Below are 23,226 nucleotides of genomic sequence, written 5' to 3'. Positions count from 1 at the left end.
TATCGGCTCCCTTGTAAGACCGACTCCCTAGAAACTCCCGGGAACATCTGTGATCCTTCATCAGACATTGAATTGGTTCCCTGCCGAGGTTCTTAGAAACAGACAAAGGTAAGACCAGTTGGGCTTTATATGTTTTTTTTTAAGAAGGGATTGTGTATGTATTTTTAAGACAGAATTGTGCATGTATTTTTAAGAAGGGCTTGTGTATATTTTTAAGAAGGACTGGAGCGGTTTCTCTTTCTATCTCTCTTTGTTTACTCTTTTTTATCTCTCTCTACTAAGGGCTCATCGGCCTCATTGAGACATCCGTGATTTGTCGGGTTGAGATACAGGGGGTGAGGTGTGCGTCTGGCTTATTGAGACATCTGAAGAGATGTCGGATTCAGAAATAAGTGGCGTTGTATTTAAAGATTTAAGAAGTCTGCCAGGTTGAGAAACAGGGGTCCCGGTTAGTGGGTCTGCTTCGTTGAGATACTTGGGTCGTATATTAAAGAGTTAAAAAGTCAGCCAAATTGAGAAACTGGGGTCTCGAGTAGCGAGTCGGCCTGGTTGATATATTTGGAACGATTCGGAATTAAGAAGTCTGCTTTCTCTTTCTCTTTCTTTCTATCTATCTATGGGGAATGCTCTGGATAACAGTCCAACATATGTGTTATTTGAATCCTAAGTATAATAAGAAATTTAGAATGTTAAGTTACAAGTTGACCAAACGGTTAGGGGATGAAGCCTGGCCAGTAGGGGGAACATGGAATGTAGAGACATTTATATGGGAAAGGAAGGCAGGAAAGAAATGGAAGAAAGGAATTAAAACATGGGACGCAGACGCAGTGAAGAAGCATGAGGAGAGTATAGAGTTAAGAAACAAGGATAGAACTCGGAAAGGATGGAACGTATTGCAACTAGAATGCCAGTGGGCAGAGGAACAAGAGGAAATAATTAAAAGACAGACAGGAGGTGAGAAACAGGTGATGGTTAGTAAAAAATAAACCCAGTACTGGTAAATTCTCTGGAGGAGACTTCATGTCTGGCACGACGACCCTATTTGGTAATGAAGATGAGGAGTTAGGTAATCTTGGGAGATGTCCACCTCCCTATGCCCTACCAGTAGCAATGGCATCTTTACCTGTGACAGTTCCGTCAGTAACATCCCTATACCTTGAAGTTCTGACCTTACAAAGCTCCCCAGGATTGGGAGCATGGGAATGCCTTTTTGTGCGTAATTTGTTTAAGGCATAACCGCTGGTCATAGTTAAATGTACTGCACACACTGGTGCTGGGGACCCTATAGCAAAGGACAATGAGTTGCTGATAGTGTATCCAAACAGGGCAGCCTGTACATCAAAATGCATAGTGACAGCACGTAAACAGATGCTAGCAAATAGAACGGTCCTGCCAAACATGAAGGAGGTATGTACATTACAGAGGGACGCCTCTCATATATAATAATAACTATGGAAACAAGAGGGCGGTGCCATTGATACAGCACACCCCGCTTGGGCAAGTTTGTGTATCTGATGCATTTTTACCTGTTTTACTAACATATATTCACTCACTTACCCATGCTGGTAAGGAAGGAATGATAGGATAACAAAGGAAACGTGGTGGCAGGCCTCTGAATGTAAAATTTGCCAACAAAGTAATCCAGGCAAATTTTAAGATACCCTCAGGGGTGACGCCAATGCCATCACGATCGTTTGAATGCATACAGATTGATTTTATTGAAATACCAAGGGCCCAGTGTTATAAATATTGCTTAGTGATTTTAGATTTATTTAGCAGGTGGAGTGAAGCTCTACCAACCACTAATAATACTGCTGAAACTATGGTAACATTGTTGTTAAGAGAAGTTATTCCCAGATTTGGCCTACCTACTGTCATAGGTTCAGACAATGGTCCTCATTTTAACCACTATTAATAAGGAAAAATGTGAACATTTTAATATTCAACTGCAATTTCACTGTATACACCACCCACAGGCATCTGGGATGGTGGAAAGAGTCAATGGGGATTGCAAAACAAAATTACCCCGGAGGTAAATCCTTTTTCTGACAGGCAACTATGTTATAAAAAAATTGGGGATGAAGGGAAATTTGATGGAGAAATGAGGAAAGAGCTAGGGAGACTGAAAAGTCAAGGGGAGTCTGACTAATCATGATCTGGATCAATGTCCAATTAGGGTTAGGTAACCAGGATTTTGGTAAACAGAAATCTTGTCAGAAAAAGGGAAAGTAAATTACAAAGAGACGTCTTTGAAGATGAAATTATATACTGCTGGTAAAACAATGTTTTTGTATATGTACTGCTTGTAAAACAATGTTTTTTATGTGGAATGTGTGAAATTTGAAACAATGAGCAAAGTTGTGTGTCGCTTTAAGAAGTTTGTCCTTTAAAATGCAAATGGACAGTTTATGGTGTGCTCCGTGAAGAAACAGGAATGAATGGGGGGGCGGAGCTATACTCGAATGATAAAATGTGTTGGTTGATTATAAATCTTTTGAACCAAGTTTTTAAAAAAAAGACTCTTCCCGATTAAAGTGTTAAATGAGATTGGAAATGTCAAAATTACAGAGAAAAAGAAAATGTATTATTGATTACTGATTCTGAGTGGGAAAGATTGTGTTGATATGATAACAGAGGTTGTCTTTTAAAATGCAAATGAAGCAAGATTACTGTTTTCAAGCAAACAAAAAGATGTTGAAGCATGTGCTGTGTGAGGGAAATTAGGTAGATGAAAAATTGTCTTATGACTTACAAAAGGGGGTTTGAGGGAAGTAGATTGGGGAAGAGAACATATTTGGAGAATTGAATATTTAGGTGGGGAGAGCCTCTTCGGATATAATCGGATTAAAGAATAAGTTCACAGGGAAGTGTTAAGAAGGAACTGGAGATTCTGGAGGATCAAATGTAGACAAAAGTGCTGGAGAAACTCAGCTGGGAACAAGATTGATACAGGAAAAGCTGCTGTGTCCACCCCCTGGAGAGTGGGGGGGAAGCCACCGACAGGCCCTGGGCAATTAACTAATTATGTATGGTCGGCTATTAACCCATGTCTTGCCAGATCTACATTCCCAGGTTGGAGGGGTTTTTGCTGGAAACCAGTGACCAAGGCCATAAAAGCTATACGATGATGGTGCTGGGACAAGAAGAATTGAGACTGTATTGAAAAGAACAACCAAGTGTTGCTAACAACATGAACTGCTGTAAAGATTGAAGATCATCGTCGCTGGATACATTTGATTGACTGTGAACAGTTTGTGGAAACAAGGACGATGGGCTATTGAGGCTCCCTTTATTCTGGGGTGGCCCAGCCCACATGGACTGAACTTTCTTCAGAATGGCAAACTTGCGGACTAACCAACATTCAAAGGATGGTACACACCTCCTTTTAAACAAGATTGAAGTCAAACATGACAAGCGCAGCAAAGATACCCTGACTACAGACAGTAAGAGGTCTGCAAAGGCCAGTTAAATCTACCTGTTTTTGCCACAACCAAGGCACTGGTGTATTTTTAGGAAACAGTATATTTGTGACAGGCATTGTTATGTTGCAAATGCAGTGCCACACAAGAGAAGCATGAACCAGTTACACCAGCACACGGGGAATTCCAAGCGAAGCCGAATAAAGGCTGAGCAATTTTTATGATCCTTTTCCTGTCCTATGGTAGTATCTTAGTGTCACGTTCGGGGGAGGTTGGTGGCCATTTAAAATGTTTGGAGGGACTTGTGGAACGATTGTCCACTATGAAATGATTGTGTTACTAGTGTACTATTAATTTGTCTGATGAGATGCTTATGGTCTTTCGTATGTACTCAGCAAGGACTGTAGTTGTTATCAAAAATTTGATAAAAGGATGGAATGATGAAGCTGAATTTTAGTTAAAATATAAGAAGATATTAAATTGGCTTCTGGGCTAGCTTACAGCTTATATTTAGTCTCAAATTAGGCTTGCCTCAGGTTGCGGGTGTGTGGGATAATAAATCCTATAACATTGTCTCCCAAGTGAGGAAGTGACAGAGAAAGAAACAGCTAGTCACATCTTTGAAGTAAGATGCCATAAACCAAATGGCCTATGTTTAGGAAGGACCAAATGACAGAGAGGAAGCAGCGAGAGCTAGGGTGATCTCTGTGAAGATAAAATGTTGTAAACCAAATGGCCAATGTTATCTTGTACTATGTAAACACAAGGCCTTTGATGTGATGCATTCTGTGGAAACCTTTTCATGTACCTCTGACCAACCTCTGACCATGACTAATGTCTGTGAAATGTGCTAAGGGGACAAAAAAACCCTATTTAAGGCAATGTAATTCTGTTGTTCAGTGAGGTGAACGGAGGACGGTCAAGTGTCTGTAATGGTCACTTGACTGGAGTTCTCCCTCCCTTCCATCGGCCGATAATAAGTAAAGTTGTGAACTGGTCTACCAAACAGTTTGTGTGGTGTCTGGTTATTAAGAAGCGAACCTGGTTTAGTAGTTATAAAAGTAGCTTTTTCAGTACTGGAGAGAAACACAGCCGTGCAAACTGCATACGGGAGTTACCAAGCACGGGTGGTCTGCAGTGAAGGAAATGACAAAGTGATAGCTTTCTACAAGACAGGATTACAGAATTAGTCATGGTGTTGTACAGTACGGAAATGAGTTCTCCCACCAACCACGCCCCTGCCAACCACTTTGCCCATTTGCGCTAATCCCATTTGCCCATAGGTTTGTATTCCTCTTCTATTTAACTGCCTGTCTAAATGTCTCTTAAATGTAGTAATTGTATCTGACTCCATCAACTCCTCTGGCAGTGAGTTCTAGGCATCAATCACTCTGTTTCAAATAACTTACTTGTCAAAACCCCTGTAAAACTCCTTCCTCTCAACTATGCCCTCTTGTTTTTTATTCCACAAACATGGGAAACGGATTCTGAGTGTCCACCCTATCTATTCTGAGTATCCACCCTCTCATAATTTCATATAGCTCTATCTAGTCACCCCTTAGCCTGCTTTGTTCCAGAAAAAAACAAGTCCAGGCTGTCTAATTTTTCTTCATAATCAAAGTCCTCTAATCCAGGTCAATTTTTGATGAATCTCCTCTGCACTCTCGTCAGCACAACTACATCCTTCCTATGATACACACAAAGTGCTGGAGTAACTCAGCGGGCCAGGCAGCATCACTGGAGAAAAGGAATATGTAATGTTTCGGGTCGGAACCCTTCTTCAGCCTATACATCCTTCCTGTAATGCGGTGACCAGAACCGCACATAAGCGTGAACTACAAGCGGAAAATACAGCCCACCATTCATCAATGGAAGAAATGCTGGAATCCATTCTTAAAGAGGTAACATAGTTAGAAAAACATTAGGCAATCCAGTACAGTCAGCATGGTTTTAGTTTAGTTTTGTTTAGAGATACAGTACTGAAACAGGCCCTTCGGTCCATGATGACCAGCGATCCCTGCACATTAACACTATCCTACACACACCAGGGACGATTTACATTTATACCAAGCCAATTAACCTACAAACATGTTGTCTTTGCAGTGTGGGAGGAAACCAAAGATCTCAGAGAAAACCCATGCGGTCATGGGGAGAACGTACCAACTCTGTACAGTCAGCATCGGGATCGAACCAAGGTTCCCAGAGCTGCAAGTGCTGTAAGGCAACAACTCTACTGCTGCGCCACTGTGACACTTTTTATGCGGAACGAAAATTAGTAGATACATCTTAATCCGCGACACACTGTGGCTGCTAAACTTCAGATTAAATCCTTGTGCTTTGTGAAGAGAAGTAGGCTCTGTAGAAGCTCACACGAATATCAGCAGCAGCAGAAATATAGTCCATCTGATCTCCAGGGCAAGTTCATTGCAATCTCCAGCAAAATACAGTCTCTCCTCACCACCAGCTCTATTTCATGAGCTGACTCCATGTGCCCAGATATCAGGACTCGCCCCCTCCTAATACATGCGTAAACTAATCAATTTACCCACGATAAGTTGTCGTGCAGAAGTTTCCATACATTTACACACCTACATTGGTAGGTTACAAAGCATTTGAAAATTAGCCAATTAACTTATGTTCCGCATCTTATCGTTTTGTGGTGGGTTTGTGGAAGGAGCTGCCAGAGGAAGTAAAGGTAAAATTACAAAATTTAAAAGACATTTGGACAGGTGCATGGAGGGAGAAGGTTGAGAGGGACATGGGCCAAATGCAGGTAAATGGGACCAGCTCAGGTAGGCTTGGTCGGCATAGATAAGTCGGGCCTTATTCTTCTCATAACTCTATGAGTATTTTTTAAGGATATAGTTGAAGAATTGGATAAATAAAAAGTAGAGAAACAAGGTAAAATGCTGGAATTGTGAAGCAAATCTGGCCACACACAACTGTGGAACTATTGGTCAAGAAAAATTAGGAAGCAAAATACCAGAGAAAGAGGAGATGAACACAAAAAAAAAGAAAAAACACAATGCTGTGCTGGAAAGAGAAAACAGCTCCACCTCCCTTCCTGACATTGAACAGCACACATCCTCAACTGGTAAGATCTCCAACCCAGATATAATATCACAAAAGCCACTGAATTTAGTCTCTTTAAACTTAGCAACTTGTGTTGTTAAATTTTAAGAGATCGCTTCAAATCTGACGAATCGCATCATTATTAACAAACCAGACTTTTAGAAAACACTTACAAGGAGAGTACTTTTTGCAGCTGCCAGGATTTGGGTGCCATCAGATATCCACAAACAGCACTTTAAGAGAACCTCCTCATCATCATCTGATGTCCGGCATTGTTCATTTACATCAATGGACTTCCACTCATTACCAGATCTTGTGTCCCATAGCTGTGACAAGAGAAAATAACATTACTTCATCAGTCATGTCCATTAAACATAAACATGCATCACCAGAATGAATTATAATTTTTAATACATTATTAAGAACAAAGGCGAGTTATTTATTTTGCTACTCAATGAATTCCAGTTTCACCACCCTCTGGCTGAAGACTTTCCTCCTCATCTCCTTTCTAAACGTACGTCCATTTATTCTCAGGGTCTCCTTGACTATCTTAAAAATCTGTACCCCGTTTTCAGTTTCCATCCAGATTACTTGGAGCATCAACAAGTTATATTTACAAACTGCCTAGGAAAAGTCTGCAAAAACAAAATATGACTTCAAGCTCCATAAAGAGAAATTAGGGCAAATTAACCAAAAGTTCTTCAATGAGGTAGGCTTTTAGGAATTTCTTGAAAGAGAAAATTGAGGTAGATTTCGGATGGAAACTGCTGAACTCAGGAGTTTGGTATTTAAAGGTGTAACAAACAACAGTGAAGAAATCAAGAATGTTCAAGAGACCTGGGATGTTATCCCTGCCATCCCAGGAATCTGTTCAGTAGACATTTGTTGATTTAATTCCTGGGCGAAACTGAACACAAAACCCCAGATAAATTCTCGCCAAAGCTCTGTTAAACTACAGCAGTTGATTGACACTCTATTTCAGAACCCTTCCAGAGACTCCATCCTGGCAACAGCTAGCCATGAGTTTACCACCCAAAGAAAATAGATCTGATTTCTGCCACTGGGATATATGGGACAGAGCCAGTAGGGGATGGGGGCTGAGCCTCAGTGGAGTTTTGTATGCCTGTTCAAGCAGGCAAAAAAGGCATTGTTGCCAGACATCACCCCTGACCAGCTTGTAGCCCTTGGTGTTCAGATCCTTTCACAGTCGGCTGCCATCCAATTTATTAATCTAAGCCTCCAGAAAATTTTGAAGTTTATCTTGACAGCCTTATGGAGATCATACTTTGCCTTGTGTACATTACTTGGTTAAGCTTCTTGAAAAACTTGTGTATTGACTTTAACAGAGAGTGAATCTCCCTGTTCATCCAAAGTATCCGGTTAAGATGGATCCTAATTGTCTTTGATGTCACAAAATCGTCAACGCATTTCTTCAGGAAACTGGTGACGACTGAGGTACACTCATTCAGGCTGGATGAGGTGGTCTTGAACATGTTCCATAAGCGACAAGACAGACACCATTGTTTGCAGATGCCGAGAAGTGTGTTCAGCTCTGGCTGAATAACTTCTAATCTTATGTGTGGACTCAATCAGAAGAAAAACATGTTGTATCCACTGACTCAAGGCAGTCCTGAGATAGACGTCAGTCGCCAGAGACCACTGCTGTTTTAATGCTTTCATTGGTGCTTTGCAGTCTCTGCCTCCCCCGCCATACAGCCCCCGTCTGTAAATACCTGGCAGAGTCAGCACAGGCTGAAGTGAGGACGAGGAAGGAGCGATAGATGTACGTGATGGTGGTGGAGCAGTGATCATGAGTGATCATACCTGCATTGGGCAGGGACCATGCAGATGGTATTTGGGCAGTCCCTTCCCGACATGAATGCGCAGCATCGAAGGGAGAGTGGTTTAAGAATACTGTCTGCAGTACCAGGGACGATAGATGGCACAATGGGCTAAGTGTTCAGCTGGCGACCGGAAGGTAGCCGGTTCGAATCCCGCTTGGAGTGCATACTGTCGTTGTGTCCTTGGACAAGACACTTCACCCACCTTTGCCTGTGTGTGAGTGATTGGTGGTGGTCGGAGGGGCCGTAGGCGCAGAATGGCAGCCACGCTTCCGTCAGTCTGCCCCAGGGCAGCTGTGGCTACAGAAATAGCTTACCACCACCGAGTGTGACTGAGGAGTGAATGAATAATGCGATGTAAAGCGCCTTGAGTATTAGAAAGGCGCTATATAAATCCCATCCATTATTATTATTATTACCAGAACATGTTAGGGATTCTTTTTCACTGCAGGATATAGAGAATACTGAGCAGCTTTGTGATGTCTTTGATTTACCAGCCAAGAACGAGCAGAGAAAAGAAGAAATTCATTAAATAACATTTTCCTGCAGCACCCTCTAGTGAAATGAACCTGTGAAATAAACAAAAACTGCAAAACAGTCTGCATAGGTGAGAAGAAAAACAGAGCTAATGTTTCATATACCTTCACTGTCCCATCATTGGAACAACTGGCGACATACTGGTCATCAGGAGAAAAACTGCAATGGTTAACAGGTTCCGTGTGGCCAAATAGAGTGTTTTTACAGTTGCTCCCTTTCAGGTCCCATGTCTACAAAATACAGAACAGAATTACCAGTGATAGGATTGAACATGAAAAAAAGTATATATAGGTCTCATTCGTACATTGCAGTACATCCCTCAATCTTGAAACAATGCCAAAATTGACATCCATTTTACTCGCAATCACTTTCCCTTGTTGAAATAAATTGGTCAGGCTTGCACAAGGCTCAAGGTAAATTTCATGACAACCTTACAACTACAGAATACATGTCAGAAAATAAATGTAATGTAGCACACTACGATGACTCAAATGGCAAACATTGTTATGATCTGGAAAATGCCCAGCAACTTCTCAATCCCAAATTAAATTTAATAATTTAAAAAATGTACGACGCGTAGGAAAAATAATCTACTTTGAATAGCAAAGACTGCATGGTAACAGCTACAACTGTAACAATCATGTGCATGCATTACGTGTGAATAGACAACCCACCATCTCCCACCCAAAATTAACTTAAATAACCAACTGCAGACCATCTGATCACAAAGGCTGAATGGGGCAGGACCCTGCTGAAATAAACTCCATAAAAAGCCGAAGCAACAATGGACATGAAGCGATTTACATGTTACTAAAATACTCTTTTGAGCATGATAAGCCCAAAGGTATTGCCTTATCAATCAAAGGGATTGTACTTTTTAATGTCACTCTTGTGATCTATTAATTCAAACAAAAGCACTGCTGGCTTTTATGTCTTTCTGTTACTCCACTTCAATTTGAATATCCATCTTGTCTGTTTAATGTCAACAGCAACTATAATAATGGAATAGCTAGGGGCAAACTTAAGTCAAGGTTGATGACAACATAAAAACAGCCAGTCAAAACGAGTTTAGAATGGATAGATCCAAATGAAAATCTCTGATTATTTTCTGAGAAAGTGATATCCCAAGGGGATGTGATTTGCTATATTCTGATCTCAAACTAAAACGTAATCAAGACCATCACTGAGGATGAAAGCAGTGGGAATTCAAAGCAATTTTGGATGGTGTTAAGATATTAGCTCGAGGAAAGATGATTACAGGTACTTTACTTTGCTTGGTGGTTGAGGAGGATTGAGAGGACTGGACCCATTTCTAAACAAGGGCCTTCCCCATCTCTCATCTGCATTGAAGACACAGGTACAAAAGCCCAATATTATTTGTTCAAGTTTTCAGAGGATGTTTAAGTATATTACCCAAACAAAGAATCAACTGTGACTTAAGACAGCATTAACTCGATCCCCTGGACCTAGTCTGAGAAACATTTGCCAAGGCGGCTACAGGAGTACTTGCTGAGGAAAGCACTGAAGGATAACACAGAATCTCTTTGGGGGAGGACCACAGTTTAGGGTCATTCAGCTGCTGAACATTGAGGAGCTGAGTTGGATGGGGACATCCCGCTTACAAGGGAAGGGACATCACCACAGGGGGCCACAAGTGTAGATTAACCCTTATTAATTCATGCCATTTATAACCTTCACCACACAAATATACATGCCACCCTTTACATGGTATTCCGGTACTACACAAATACTCTCTCTCTCTCTCTCTGGCACCAGTTAGTAAGCCAGACGCAAGCAGCTGGCTGTTGAAATGCTCCAGTGTATTTGATGGAATAAAGTTGGACTTCATCATGAATGTGTTTTTATTATTGGGCCACAATAAACATGGTGTCAGAAGTGGGATGACTACCTTTCCAAGGTAGTTTACCATGCCTAAGAATTGTTGTAGAGCAGTCACGTCCGTAGGTGCTGGCATTTCGTTGATGGCAATGGTTTTAAACGGGTCTGGCTTAAGTCCGTTGTTGGTGAATACGTGGCCCACAAAAGTCACCGCGTTGACCCGAAACCTGCATTTGAGAGGGTTGAGTTTGAGATTTACCTCCCTGGCATGATTCAGGACCCGTTTCAGGTTTGAGTCGTGTTCTTGTGCATTGCGCCCGGTGACCAGGATGTCGCCTACAATTATGTAACATGGATAGCTGTCAAAGAGTTGTTCCATAGTACGCTGGAAAACCCCACTGGCTGAATTGATGCCAAACGGCATTCGTAAAAATCAGTAGGTGTCGCGAATGTGGTTAACATGGAGGATGCATGGTCTAGTGGCATTTGCCAAAATGAGTTATTTGCACCTAGAACAGAAAAAACTGTGGCTTTACCCAGGTTGGCAGCGACTTCTTCTACTGTCCACATTGGGTGGTGTGGCCATTTGATGGCAGTATTTAAATCCTTCGGGTTGATGCAGATCCTTATTTCCTTTTTGTTCTTCTTGACTGCTGCAACCATGGTGGAGAACCAAGAGGAGGGGTCGTTGACAGGGGCTATTACACCCAGTGATTCCATTCTGTCTAATTCAGCTTTAACGCAGTCCTTCATTGCATGTGGGATTTTGTGAGGAAAACGAACGACAGGTATAACTTCCTTCTGGAGTTGTTTGAGGTGTTTTCTCCAACTTGAGCGAGCCACAGTCTGGTTAGAGGTCTTGTCGTGGGTCTTTTAGATAAATTCCGTTTTGGCATTTAAAAGTGCAGGTATCCCCGTTAGTTTGCGGCGATTTCTGATGACGTCACTTACGCGACGTCAGGCATCCCCGGTGAGTGTTTTTGAATCGGTCCCGTTTTCTTCTACAGGCTTTTTAGCGCATTTTTCGGGAGAGGAGCTGAATGCTGCGCCTCTTACTGCTCCATGGCGCCACCTGATTGTCAAAAAGATCTTTGTATTGTTAGAGTTGTTGTTGGGTAGGACTTTGAGTGGTCGACAGCTGATACACAGTTTTGCCGAAGAAAACTAGGTTCATATTACGGCATGCATCATTGCCAAGAAGGAGTGGAACTTCTCCTTTAATGATAAAAAATCCCAAGTTGTAACCTTGAGCCGTTAGAGGGCATTGTAGTGTAACCGTACCCACTGGTTGCAATTCCCCCCATCAAATGGATGTAGCTTCGAGTTTGTTTTCAGAACAGTTTCATTGTTGTGAATTCTTTTGAAATCTGCCATCGAGGTAACGTTACATCTTGCCCCTATGTCTATCTTAGCGGCAAACATGGTGCTGTTGATACTGAGCGTTGTCATGGGATCACTGGCTGTAGCCACAGAGTCGGGAATACAAGAATGTATGTTTTGGTTGACTTCTTGCAGGTGCTGCAGTTGTGGTTCTGCTGTTTCAATCAGTGCTTCGTGGGAGAGTGTGGGTTCAAGTGCATAGAAAGATTGTTGTGACTGAGTCCTGTTGGCATGGGCGCGGCAGCACCGGATAAAGTGGCCTTTCTTTTTACAATAATGACAAGATTTGCTATAAGCGGGGCATTGCTCACAAAATTTTGGGTGTGAGCCACCGCAATTACCACAGTTATTGACTAGATGATCAGTTACCATCCCTGGGGGTTTAAGCGATTGTTGAGGGGTTAATGCTTGTCATGGGGTCCTAAAGAAGGCATGGACATCATAGGCAGGTGGTGCTGTTTGTCTGGCCAGCCGCGGCGGATGACAGTGGCCAGCGATTGTAGCATTTCGTCTGCAGCTGTTTGTGATACTAGGATGCCTAAACCAGCAGATGGGTGGCAGGAGACCATCATAACCGTGTACCCCTCATGCTCATCATCAGACAGGTGTTTTTCACAGGTTGGGCGAGGTGCCCGTGAGAGGGTCAGCTAAGTGCATGTCCTTACCATGTTTGTAGGTTAGCCTGATGTCATATCTCTGCCGCCAATAAACAATAAGTGGCAAGGGTGTTGTGTGTAAAGACAGGTCCTAACACCACCAAGTAGAACACTATGATATTTAATGTATAGACAAAAGACTAAGAATGTACTTGCACAGTTTTTGTTCTGTATATATTTTTTATTAAAATTAAATTTATTTTTTAAAAAGAGGATGTACTCCGAGGTGCTGTGGCTTTGAGGCACCACGACAAGATTTGCGCAGCCAGGCTGATCCTGGAAGCATTTCTAATACAGATGAAGCTGCTGTACAAGGCTTTCACTAATTTGACCAAAGCACCTGATCTCTACATATCCTCACGAAGTTATCAGATTCTGGCTATCCATATGGATTTACCACTACTGTGAAATTCCTCCAAGATGTCTCTCCATCTTGTACAGTTAATTATCCTCAGTCATTTGTCACCTTAGATCATGTTTTCATACCGAACATTTTCTTCAACTATGAAAACATTAATGCGAGACCATCTGTCAAAGGGCAACAGCATTCAACAGCGACAATTTTCATCTCCATGGTAGAACTAAAGTAATCTTGGCAATAATAATAGAACAGCAGTTTGTAAATGATTATACTGTTGTAGCACAAGTAAAGGATGACCTTAACATAACTACTTCTCAGAAGCTTACAAAAGCCCACGGCTAATATTGAACATCAGCAAAGCCGAAATACATGGTCAGTCTGTTCCATGTCAATCATCACATCCTAAAAAACAAGAATTGGAAAGTATAGAACACTTGGTCAATCTTGCAACCATCACTCCCACAGGGCAAATATTGATGTTGATATTCTGTTGCACCAACCTTGCCTTTAGCAGTCCATCACGTCAAGCATTCAATAACCACACATACTGTACATCTGCCTTTTAGTTTACAAGGATTCTCCCTGATGGCTGCAAGGCCTGGTTGACCTAAAGAACATACCTGAAAAAGCTGAAATGTCAGCTTCTTCAGAAGATCCTCAATAGGAACTCCAAGGATAGCGTGCATTTATGTCAGAGAGCCCGACAACTTCTGTGTTATGCCACTGATTATCATAAGATCATGTGATAGAAGCAGAATGAGGCCATTCAGCCCGTCAAGTCTACTCTGCCATTCAATGATGGCCATTCTCCTGCCTTCTCCCCATCTCTGACACCTGTACTAAAGTTTTAAGATTATCCAGCATCTAATGAGATGGAGTCCCTAATGTATGCTTGCCCAAAACAGCCGCTGTAAACCCAACCGATTAATAGGTAAAGGAAATAGAGAAGCCAATCGAGAAGCTTCCAAGATAAACTCCTAGAGCACAGACATTGCAAAATTAGAGACAGCAGCCACTACATGTCAGATTAGTCAGGAAAGCAGTGACTCACTTGAAGGAAAATCATCTCACTCTGGTTGAAGGTAAACATCAGAAAAGAAAGGAAAGATATCTAACTGTCCTACAGTAATTCTGCCTTCTAACAACTTTTGCCAATGTGTCTACAGCTTCAGGATGTGACACCTTTGACACCTTAAGGCCCATAAAAAAATGCAAGAGAGATGATCCTCTGGCCCAGCCGATTCATTGCAAGCAATAGCTGTTTGGTTGCAAATCAGTTGATTGTTGAGCAAGTGGTCCACAGAATAACATAAAACAACATATTACAATAGGGTAATGTTTGTACTGTCAAAGTACTGTTATTACAAATCAGTATCATTGGCTTATCATGAGTAATGCTGTCAAACAGCAGTCAAAGTCAAAGTCAACTTTATTCGTCACATGCACCCGAAGGTGCAGTGAAATGAATTTGCCAGCAGCGATACACAAAACGAACACACAGTACACAATAGAATTTAACACAAACATCCACCACAGCATTCTTCACTGTGGTGGAAGGCAACAAAGTTCAGTCCGTCCTCCTCCTTTGTTCATCCGTGGTCGGGGCCATAAATCCTCCAGTAGCCGCCGCTACGGATGGCCCGATGTACCGGCCCTCTCGTCGGGATGATCAAACCTCCGACGTCGGGATGGTCAAACACTCTCCGCGGCTTGGAGTGCCCGACGAATTGGCACTTTCCTACCGGAGACAGCGGCTTCAGGATGTTATAGGCCGCAGGCCAGCGGTCGGAGTTCTTCTCCGGCGATCCCCGGCAAGGGATCCCAGACTCCAGATGGTAGGTACACGCCACGCCCGTGGCTAGAAGCTCCGCAGACCACAGCCCCATGATGCCAAAGTCACCAGGGAAGTGATCGGAGCACTCCTCTCTGGCGACCCCCGGCATGGGTTTGCCCGTTCCGTGATGGAAAAGTCCACGCTGCGCCCGCTGCTGAAGCTCCGGGCCAGACTCCGGGAAAGGCCGCTCCAATCCATGCTGTTAGGCCGCGAGGGAGGCGACATGGAAAAAGTCGCCTCTCCGTCGAGGAGGTGACTGAAAGCGATTCCCCACTCCCCCCCCCCCCCCGACACAAGACACACCAAGACACACCTAAACTAACATTTAGACACACCAAAAAAAAAAAGTCGAAATAATGAACACGCTGCTGGCAGGGCAGCCGACTTGCAGCGCCCCCACCGACCCAGGCACAAGTATTTAAAGTATTTATGTATCTTCTATGCAAAAAACTTACCTTTACAAGAGTATCATTGGAGCATGTTACTAACATCACGTTATGCTGTGAATGTGTAAACTGACAACAATTGACTTGTTCTTCATGTTCACGGTATGTGTGAATCAGCTGTCCAGTTATGGAATTCCAGATCTACAGAGAAATAACTTTTGTTAGCTATTAAGTAGAGAAAACAACAAAATTAAGATTAATATGTGCCAATCTTATTGGCATTACTAATTGAAGATGTAACAGAGAAAACACATCACTCAGTTCTGCCGACACCTCTTACCTTAACTTTTGTATCTGATGAACATGTGACAACAAATTTGTCATCTGGTGAAAATGCACAGCACAGCACTTCATCATCATGTGCATTAATCTCCAAAAGTTTCTCACCTGTCTCACTTTTGAAAATCTGTAAAAAAAAGTTTGAAAAGATTTGTACCAAAAGGTTCACTTCCCAGAACTTGTTTTAAGAACTTTAGGATTAATCGCCCAAATGGTTTATTAAAATATTCTTTGAACAACTTGTAGAAGGCAGTTTCAAATCATTCCAAGAATAGTTTTGAATTTAAAATTACCAATACATGACTGAAAGGATTAACGTTCCCTGAACTAGTAGCTTTTGAGTACTCCTGTGGAAATGTGAAGTACTGTACTGATCTCACTGAAGATAGACACAAAATGCTGGAGTAACCCAGTCGATCACGCAGCATCTCTGGAAGAAAGGATTTTATCTTATTTTTCTTACCTATTCCTTTTCTCCAGAGCCTGACCCACTGAGTTACTCCAGCATTTTGTTCCTATCTTCATTGTAAACCAGCATCTGCAGTTCCTTCCTATGGATTTTGTCTACTGTACTGTTCTCAGCAATGCAGCTGTGATGGGTTGCCTTTTATTCTGCCACCTCTTCATGAAGGCAAACTCGGTAAATGATAAATCATCAGTGAGTTTATTAGTGGTGGTGCTAGTAACATATACAGAGTGATCCAACACCAAAGCAGAAAAATTAATATTATTTTTAAGAGCAGATTTGTAAACATAATTCCCTTTTGGCTTTTCCTTTCTATTCTGTCAGTTATAAACGTGAATGGTAGTTACTCAAAAGGTGACAATGAATAAAACAGCACAAAATAACAAAAAGCACAATGTTTAAAAATCGGAGAATTATAACAGATTTAATATACTGCTGTACTTTGCATCACAATGCTGGGATAATTTATAGTTCTAGCACCTTTATTTACCTGTAATGTTTTGTCTGCTCCACAAGAAGCTATCTTCAATCCGTCATGAGAAAAACAGGCATGAAAAACAGCATCACAATGAAGCTGAACAACAAGGCTTGATGAATTTTGCAAGGTGGTCTTGTTTCTATTATGTGAAAAAACTTGTTAACCTATAGTCATGAAGAATAATGCTTAAACATATTTTTCCTGTTATATCTATATATTACAAAATTCCAAACATTCAGCTCAGTAACAGAGAATAAATGCTTATGAAAGTTTGGGTGGTTCGGATGCATATAAAAAATGGCCAGCAAAGAATAACTCAGCATGTGCTCCGGAGTTTGTAAAAATTCTGGATCTAAAGCAATGGAGATGGGGGGAAGAGGGAGAAGAAAGAATGTGAACATTTTGAAAAAGCAGAGAGTAGGTATCAGTACTGAGGATGAGGAGAGATTGCAGCAATGAGCAAGAGTAACAGCACGGCAGATTTGTAGAAGAATGCTGTGTTGGGGAGAAGCTAATAGGGTTTGCCAGGGTTGGAGTTACGGGAGCAAGACCCAGGGTGCGACAGAACAGTCAGGAAAGAGTTTTAGAAGTTGGAATTTGTAAATCTGGCAAAGGAAACATTGTAGACCTAGAAATTCATGGTTCAACACGAGGCAAGGAACAAGGTAAATTATTCTTTGTGTTATTTTTTTTCCAAGTGTGTTGGTATATTTTCATTGTTTAAAAAAATATTGATCTCGACAATTTTTAAATACCAGACATTTAAAAACTATTAAAATTGGATAAGGTCTTTAACACGAGGCAGGATCCGTTCCAGATCCACCTTTTTATTAATTGTCAATCTGTGGGGCTTTTGAGCTCAGCTGCCTGAGGTATACTCTGGCTGAGACTTGGCCACTCAGCTTGAAGTCCAGCAAGTTTGGCCGAATTGATTGGGACCAGGTAAGCCCGGTCCAGGAAGATTCAGTCCAATGTTAAGGCCAGAAATTCCAGTAAAAATATAGTTCTCTGGGTGCTCAAAACTTAATTGAAACAGTGTATAAAGCCAGAAAGAGAATAAGAATAGTAGTTGTAGAACAGGAATCTGAAGTAAAACATCTGGGCTGAACATATCAACTAAAATACCTGATCCCTGTTACATGTACTGTACATCTGCAGATAAAGCTACTTGTCCACACAGTTCATGTTAATGCTAATCTTTCATATGAGCAATTGTACTAATTTTGTTCAATGGGACTGTTCAATCAATTTTTAATTATTCACATATTGGTTTCTTTCACCAAAAATCCATTATTTTCCACAAAAAAGTGTATTATTCCCCCACATCGATCAAAACATTTGTAATCTCAAACTATTTGATACAAAGTCAATTTGGCTGAGATCATGCAATTCAATCATGGGAGATGATGATAAAGAACAGATGTCAGGTTCAACATATTACAACCACTTTAGATCAGCTCTAGCAATATCCGATGACATCTCAACACTCAATGTGTTACTGGGTTTAACACCCTCCAGCAAATGTGCTATTTATATAAACCTACATGCCAGACAACAACTGTTGAATGGAAAGGTGCCAGTGTATTGTCTCACAATTTTTCCAAATCGTAACAGCATCGTCAAAAACCGCAGTATATTTAAAAATAATTGCAGAGATATCTGCAGGTAATATTTCAAAATTACAACTCAAGGCATGAACTATTACATACACCAATAGAGAGGATAATCTGTGTTTATGATTTAGGAAATGGATTTCATAAACAGAAAAGTTAACCTGATCTTAACCAAATTGAAAACTAATTATTTCCAATGACATTGTTTTACACTATTATACAATTTACAATAGATTAAAGAGGAATGGCTATGTTTTTACGTTAATTGTAGACAAAATGTGATGACATTAAAGTTCTGTGTTAGCCCATATGCATGTTAAAGATAAATAAGGAGCAAACAATTTTAGTAAATTCAAATCCATTGGAAGAATACAAAGGTGAGATTACAATGATATTTATTCAGGCTTTCTGACACGATACCAATTCTGAATACTAACATCCATTCCAAGTACACAGCTCCATACTGGGCTTTTTCTACAGCCTTCAGCTTTGCCTGTCGATATACTTCAGAGGAGTCCGGCTGACAAAGACCCAACTGCACAATATCTGGGAAGGGTTTCTGCACCAGGAGATGGCCTTTCAAAGACAGGAATTCTTGAAAATTCTCCCGCACTGTACTGTTCTGTAAAATAAATAGTACGACTTTCACTTGCAGTTCACATAGTGTTGGATGATAGACCCAGGAGCAGATTACTACTGTCATAACTGCCTGTACTTGCCGCTTCAGGTCATAAGGTATGTAGACCAGCACGATCCTTTGACAATCACTGAACGATTGACTTACTGACTACCATTCAAGTGCCATTTTACTGGAACGGAATTTCCTGCTCCCTATGTCAGTAGGTAGTCTCCTCTTCAAGCGATCACATATTCACTGAGATTTGTCAGTGCACAAGTCAGAGTGGTGAGACACCTCAGAACAGCAGGTTCAAGTCTCCACCTGAAAGGATAAGCACCTGCGCTGCAGAATGCAGGAGGCCAGTGCCAAAAGTTATTTAATAAGGCCCTTTAAAAACTCAGCCAAAATATAAATTTGAGACCTTAGAGGCACAGTTGCACAATTACAATTCCCCACACAGATCCTCAATTTTCATGAATAAGATGAAGATACAAAAATACTTAAACAAACATTGTCAAAGAACTTGAAATGTCAGTGACCTTAGTGTATTTAAATGCAACCTTTTTTTAATAGATGCGTGGAATAATTTTCTACTAAGTATCAATATACTGTTAAAAAAACAGGCTAAATATATATTTGAGAATGCGACTGGCAAGCATTACAAATACTGACTGCAGAGGAAAAATGACCTTGTTAATTGATATATTGTTTTTCATCTTTCAGATCCAAGCTCAAATGCTGACAAGCCTTAGAAAATCATTTATTTTATTATATAATTGTGGAAATAAATTAAGTTTTTATTCAACTAAATACTTCATGAGCTAGGACCCACATCATAACATAGCACATCAGAAAATTACTCCCACCCATCAGTGATAATCGATTTCAGTCAGGAACGCCCCAAGTCGTCACGGACAGTGAAAAAAAAAATGATAAGGAAGTCCTATTTGGGTGTTGGGGCTAGCTAGAACATTAGGCATATTCTATATTACATTAATTCTTCTGATTTACCACCTGCCTTTGCACAATCATATGCTATTTGACCCAGCTGTTTAAAATTGGGTCCCCTTCAAGCACAGTGGTGCATCTCAAGTAGCAGAATTCTATTCCTGGCAATCTGTAATCTTATGGCCTTTCACATTAAACCAGGGAAGAAAATCTAGATTGATGAAGGGTGCAAAAGCTGTGGTTGAAAGCAACGCCAGCGACATAAATAAGATCAAAGTACTTCGCTGTTTGCAACAGTGAAGGAGAAGTTAAAAAAGTTAAAAGAAAGCATTTCAATGTTATAAACAATGTCAGGATCCAGTGTGCACACAAGGCAAGAGTGAAACATTAGCAATCATCCAAAATCAAAGATCTTAAGTATTTCATCCTCCTCACCACCACCACAGAAGACAAGTACAGATTGCATCAAGATCAAATTCGCTGAAGCAGAAGCTGCAAGCCCGACCACTTCCCAATCTTAGTGCTGAATTATGTTCAGAACATTTGCAATGGCTCTACTCAACCAGTGTAACACGAGTATTTAAATAACAATGTGGAGAAATTGTCCTGGAACAATCTACAAAATAATCCACCATACAATCTACAAAATACAGGCCGTGCAGTGGTAGGACTGTGCCAGAGACCCGGGTTTGATCCTGTCCATATGAAGGCTGCACATTCTCCCTGTGAACGTGTGGGTTTCCTCCTTGATATTCAATGTCATTTCATTACCGATCCCCCACCGACCTCAATGCCAGAGATGCGGCTTGGAAGGAGACGCTGATGTTGGTTTGTTTATCCTTCTCGTCAATCTCGATTTTGTGGAGATAGTACTGATGGTGTTTTCCCAGAGGCTTGAGGTGTCTACAATAAGTCATCCGTCTCAGAAGCATGTTGGAAGACAGTTATTACTGCTGCGTGTAACACTAAACCATGCAACACCATAAGATTTGTGCCAGGTCTAAAGTCTTGATCATCAAACATCCTCTATCCATAGGGAACAAAAGAAACAAAATAGAAAGGACAAACTGGACAAACTCAGTGGGTTAAAACAGCATCTGTGGAGGTACAATGTTGGTTGATGCTCTGGGTCAAGACAAGAATCAGTTGTGAGAGTGTAGAGAGAAGACAACCAGTATATAGAAGTGAGAAGGAAAGGTGAGGCAGAGGCTGGTAGATGACAGGTGGAACCTAGATGTGGGGGGTCATGTTCAATAGTCAGGCGGGAGAGAGCGTGAGCTGAAGAGAGAGAGAGAGACCCCCACACCCCCACCCACACACCCCCACACCCCCACCCACACACCCCCACACCCCCCCCCCCACACACACACACACACACACACACACACTTACTTTTAGACATGTGAAGGTGAAAGCAGATGGGGAGGCGAGGAAGAATGGAAAAGATAAACAATGTGTGTGAGGGAGAGAGACTCTGGGTGGATTGGCAGGAGCAGGTTCGTGCCTTTGGGCTATAAACTACCTAAGCTGAATACAAGGGGGTGCTCGCCAATGTAGAGAAGATCATACTATGAGCACCAAATACAATAGACAAGGCTGGAAGAGATGCACATGAATTTGACTCAAATGGAAGAGATGTTTCGATCCCCGGATAGTGATGAGGGAGGTGGTATTGGGAAAAGTGTCACCTCCTACAGTTGCATAGGAAAGTGCCAGGAACAAGGAGGGGTGTGCTAGAACAGGTGAACCCACCCTGAAATCATGGATGAAATGGGTCCTGTAGAAAGTAGAGAAGGGAGCGAGATGCAATTGGTGGAAGTGGCAAAATGGATATGGTGAGTAGTGGGATGAAAGATGAAGAGTAGGGAAACTCTATCAGCGTTCTACCAAGGAAGGAGTCAGGGAAAGGGGTTATTGAGAGCCGACAGTGTAGTGTCGGTATTGTACTTCATTGTGTTCGGGGGTATTGTACACGCTAGAATTTAGTCGGCTTGTACACGCTAGAATTTAGAAGATTGAGGGGGGATCTTATAGAAACTTACAAAATTCTTAAGGGGTTGGACAGGCTAGATGCAGGAAGATTATTCCCGATGTTGGGGAAGTCCAGAACTAGGGGTCACAGTTTAAGGATAAGAGGGAAGTCTTTTAGGACCGAGATGAGACAATCATTTTTTACACAGAGAGTGGTGAATCTGTGGAATTCTCTGCCACAGAAGGTAGTTGAGGCCAGTTCATTGGCTATATTTAAGAGGGAGTTAGATGTGGCCCTTGTGGCTAAAGGGATCAGGGGGTATGGAGAGAAGGCAGGGATGGGATACTGAGTTGGATGATCAGCCATGATCATATCGAATGGCAGTGCAGGCTCGAAGGGTCGAATGGCCTACTCCTGCACCTATTTTCTACGTTTCTATCGATTCCCTTAGTTGGCCAAAGGCTGTGCTAATACACTGAAGGTCATCATAAATTTCATCACCAATGTCCATCTCTGTTTAAAGATGACTCCTGATGCAGGGGAATGGTCCACATTTGCCAGGGTCATATCGGGAAACTTTGTTGTCGGAGGACAACATTGTCCCACAAGGTTAAGGTTGAGGATGGAGTCATTCAAGTTCTTCAATAACACCTCTTAAGCCAATGAAATGCATGGAAATACAAGTGTAATTTCATCGCCAAACACACTCTTATTATTTAGAACTATATCACTATTCCTTAATCCTCATGAGGCAAAATCATGGAATTTAATACCATGGATTGTAGAAATACCTTCTCCAGGAGGGCTTTGGCAGTTCATTCGGTTGGCTCACCACCATATTATCAAGGACAATAAATGATAGGCATCAAATGGCCACTTTGCCAGCATATCTCAGTCAATAAACAAATAATAGGTTTGAGGGTAAAGGTAAAAGATTGGTCTGGAGAACAATGGAGTAATCAAGCTGAGAGACAGCTTGGCCTAAATAGTGGTTCCAGACACTGCCTGTCCTTCTGTATTGCATAATTTTATGTTTTTATTCAAAGTTCTCTTCTATATTAATATAAGAAATGCAGGACTAGTTGTTTTGTAAGAAAATAATCAGCTTAGATCTTTACAGCAACCTCAAATGCTATCTTGCTTAGGTGAGATATAGTCAGAATTTCAAACCCCACTATGAAAGACGGTCAAAATAAAACCAATTACATGTGAGTTAGTACCAATAAAATAAGAAAAATGCAGCCACTTTATCCTTTGGGAAAGGGAAGTCATCGCCCTCAATTGATCTACAAATGGCCATAGTCCACACTGCAAGGCTCATTAATGTTCTTACTGAAGGAGTCTACCAAAGTGGGTTATTTTGCCTTTACTGCTTGGACAATAAATATGTTGTCATCAGTGCCATACACATCCTGAAATAAGAAAAATGTTCCATGTCCTCTATCTTCTGCTGCTGAGAATTGCCC

General features: G+C 41.5%; 1 protein-coding gene across 4 annotated transcripts in view; it reads right to left on the bottom strand.

Annotated features, from left to right (window-relative positions):
• apaf1 (apoptotic peptidase activating factor 1) overlaps nt 1-23,226 on the bottom strand; it is a 188,013-nt gene that overhangs the window by 113,954 nt on the left and 50,833 nt on the right. For all 4 annotated transcript variants that reach the window (XM_033039685.1, XM_033039684.1, XM_033039683.1 and 1 more), the window contains exons 12-17: nt 18,659-18,843; nt 16,621-16,747; nt 15,666-15,791; nt 15,395-15,526; nt 8,974-9,099; nt 6,665-6,817 (exon numbers count right to left, since the gene is read on the bottom strand). In XM_033039685.1, the coding sequence (XP_032895576.1) occupies nt 6,665-6,817; nt 8,974-9,099; nt 15,395-15,526; nt 15,666-15,791; nt 16,621-16,747; nt 18,659-18,843 (849 nt within the window). The remainder of the gene's footprint in view (nt 1-6,664; nt 6,818-8,973; nt 9,100-15,394; nt 15,527-15,665; nt 15,792-16,620; nt 16,748-18,658; nt 18,844-23,226) is intronic.

The sequence above is a fragment of the Amblyraja radiata genome, chromosome 21 (genome assembly GCF_010909765.2).
Source record: "Amblyraja radiata isolate CabotCenter1 chromosome 21, sAmbRad1.1.pri, whole genome shotgun sequence".
Classification (NCBI taxonomy): Eukaryota; Metazoa; Chordata; class Chondrichthyes; order Rajiformes; family Rajidae; genus Amblyraja; species Amblyraja radiata.
Note: the sequence above shows the minus strand (reverse complement) of the source record. Positions and strands in the feature narration are given on the sequence as shown.